Here is a 3,268-nt window from a genome sequence, read left to right on the forward strand (position 1 = left end):
TTTTTCTCTCTCTCTCTCTAGGTGTCCTGGCTGACAATTCCCCAGATAAAATCGCTCGCTTGCTTCACGGCTGCTTGCGGGGACGTCGCTCAGCGTAAATTGGCTGCCGTGCTCGCCCCCAAAGTACACAGTCACTATATATTACAGTGAATCCTGTGAGACGCCCTCCTGATGTAACAGGCGCTGCATTAAATCCAGGGATTATTCAATTTCCGGGAAAGATGCAGATATCGTACGTTATAGGCTGAGGTTTGGGAACAAAATTCCGAACTCCAGGTTGACTCACAGAATGATTTCTCTCCTCCACAGAAAACTGGGGAGAAGCGATTTGTAGGTAAGATTTGGCAGTCTGTGTGTTAGAGCTGTGTGTGTGTGTGTTGGGGGCATGGGTATGGGCATGTGTGTGGGGGGGGTTGGGGGGCAGGTGTGTGTGTCTGATCTTCATTTCTGTCTGTGTTTTTCTCAATCTGTAGGAAGGAACTGATCAGGACCTAACACACGCGGAGTGGAACCAGTACAACCCAGAGAGTGAGACAGAGAAGGGAAAGAAGGAGAGAGGGAAAGAGAGGGGAGTGAGAGAGAGAGAGAGAGGAAGAGGAAGAGGGTGGAGAGAGAGACAGAGGGAAAGAGGGAGAGCGAGCGAGGGGGTTGGGGGGGCGAGAGAGAGAAACGGGGAGAGAGAGAGAGAGAGAGAGGGAGAGTGAGAAAGAAGGGGAAGAGAGAGAAGAGACCAAGAGAAAGAGGGGAAGGGAGATAAAGTGAGAAAGAGGGGGGGAAGACGAGGGTGGGGTGGGAGAGAGAGAGCAAGGGCGGTGAGTGAGGAGTGAGGGCCAGCCAGGATGGGGGAGGGGAATGGGGCAAGGGAAGCGAGGGGGGAGCAGCCAGCGATGGGGGTGGAGCTGCACACCGAGCCCTGGGGGGTGGGGCCCACAATGGGGGCAGAGCCACGCACCGAGCCCTGGGGGGTGGGGACAGTTGACAACAACACAGTGGTGTATGAGTTGGCATTGGGGGGCGGGGCTGTTGGTGGCTCGGGATTCACGGGGGTGGAGCTGATCGATGGCCTGAAGCCCCTCCTACTGCCCGGCTATGCCCTGTTGGTGATGGTGGGTCTCTTGGGCAACTCCCTCCTCCTCCACGTCATCTGTCGCAGTCGCAAGATGCACGGAGTCACCAACTTCTTGATTGCCAACCTGGCACTGGCAGACCTGCTGATGTGTGCTGCCTGTGTGCCCTTCACCCTCGCCTACGTCTTCAACCCGCGAGGCTGGGTGTTTGGCAGCTTCCTGTGCTACTTTGTGTTCCTCATGCAACCCGTCACCGTGTATGTCTCTGTCTTCACATTGACCGCAATCGCTGTGGACAGGTTGGTATTGGGACCTCGCTCCCCCACTAAATCCCATTCCCTGCGCTCTCTCTCCCTCTCTCCCCCCATCATGCCTGTGCTGTGCTCAATCCCCCACTGGAGCTCTCTGCTCTAACCCCATTTCCTGCTCTCCCTCTCTCTCTCCCCCTCTCTCTTCCCATCACAGTCCCCCGTAGTGTAGTGGTTAGAGCGCTTGCTTCACGAGCGAGAGGACTGTGGTTCGATTCCCGGGCAGTTAGGCAAGTTTCCTTACTCCACACACACGCCTCTATTTACCAATAGTAAGTGGAAACCCAGTTGTTAGTGGATTGGCAGATTGCTTTTCTGGGGGTAATAATCCCTTCAAAATATTAATAATAATTTGGTCATTCAATCCATGGCTGTTTGTGGGTACGCTGCTGTGCGCAATTGACTACTGCGTTTCGCCCACAAAATACACAGTTGAACCCCCTTCAATATATCCTGTGAAGTCCTTTGAGACGTCCCAACGATGTGATAAGATGCTTTACCACGTGGAAGGATTATTATCGTCACTATGCGCAAATTGGCTGCCACATTTTGTCCACCACACGCAGTCACTACGCTTCACAGCGAATCCTGGAGTGGTGGAACGGAACAGGCTCGAGGGGCTGAATGGCCTCCTTCTGGCCCCAGCTTCCACGGTAACTTGTTTTTTTTTTGCTGTTCGGTCAGATACTATGCCACGGTGCACCCACTGAAGAAACGCCTGTCGATGGGCGGGTGTTGGCAGGTGGTGGCGGGGGTCTGGCTGCTATCAGGGGCACTAGCTGCCCCCGCCCTCGCCCACACATACCACGTGGAGCTGCCCGATGCCAGGCTGACCATTTGTGAGGAGTTCTGGGTGAAGAGGGAGCGAGAGAGGTTGGCCTACGCCTACAGCACGTTGATCATCACCTACATCCTGCCCGTCTCTGCCGTGGCGCTGTCCTACCTCCGCATCACCATCAAGCTGAGGGGTCGGGTTCTGCCAGGGACCGGGATACACAACCAGGAACGCTGGGAGCGCGTACGAAGGAAAAAGATCTTCCGACTGCTTGTGCTGCTGGTCACCGTGTTCGGTGCCTGCTGGCTCCCACTTCACCTCTTCAATATCGTGCGCGACGTAGACATTAACCTGATCAGCAAGGACTACTTCAACCTGCTGCAGTTACTGTGCCACTGGCTGGCCATGAGCTCAGCCTGTTATAACCCGTTCCTCTACGCCTGGCTTCACGATCGCTTTCGAGCCGAACTACTCAAAATGTTCGCCTGCCGTAAGAGGGTGGTCCCAGCGACCAGTCACTGTGCCGATGTCAGTGTAGTAATGTAACTCCTCCGCATTCCCACGCACCCCCCAACCAGATCATCTCCCCCTCCCCCTCACCTTCTCTGTACACTCCTCTACTGCCTTCCCTCCACCCCCAACCAGGCCATTGTGGAGTCCTGTAGCTCAGTGGTTAGAGCCCTCGCCTCGCAAGCGAGAGGACCTGGTTTGATTTCCGGGTCAGGTCAGGGCGAAACCTTAGGCAAGTTTCCTGCTCCACACACACACAGACGCACACGCGTGCACACGCCTCTGTTTACCAGTAGTAAATAGGAATCTGGTTGTTAGTCGATTGGTGGATTGCTTTTCCGGTGGTAATAATCCCTTTAAAATAACTAAATAAATAATAATAATTTGGTCACTCAATCCACAACTGTCTGTGTGACGCTGCTGTGTGCAATTGGCTGCCGCGTTTTGCCCACAAAATATACAGTCAATTCAATTTACAGTTGAAGCGCTTTGAGGCGTCTCGAAAACATGATAAGGCATTGTATCAAATGCGAGAATTGTTATATTATTAGTGTTTATTCTTTATTGTTACTATTATGTTGTTAATGTTATTATTTATTATTGTTATT

The 3,268-nt window shown here is 53.3% G+C and overlaps 1 protein-coding gene across 1 annotated transcript; it reads left to right on the forward strand.

The window, feature by feature from the left end:
• The first annotated feature begins 932 nt into the window (after positions 1-932).
• On the forward strand, positions 933-2,720 carry LOC103190796 (prolactin-releasing peptide receptor-like). The gene is made up of 2 exons (XM_007911687.2): positions 933-1,366; positions 2,060-2,720. The coding sequence occupies exons 1-2, from the start codon at positions 933-935 to the stop codon at positions 2,694-2,696; spliced, it is 1,071 nt and encodes a 356-aa protein (XP_007909878.2). The 3' UTR covers positions 2,697-2,720.
• The last annotated feature ends 548 nt before the right edge of the window (positions 2,721-3,268 follow it).

This window comes from Callorhinchus milii, unplaced genomic scaffold (genome assembly GCF_018977255.1).
Source record: "Callorhinchus milii isolate IMCB2004 unplaced genomic scaffold, IMCB_Cmil_1.0 Scaffold28, whole genome shotgun sequence".
NCBI lineage: Eukaryota > Metazoa > Chordata > Chondrichthyes > Chimaeriformes > Callorhinchidae > Callorhinchus > Callorhinchus milii.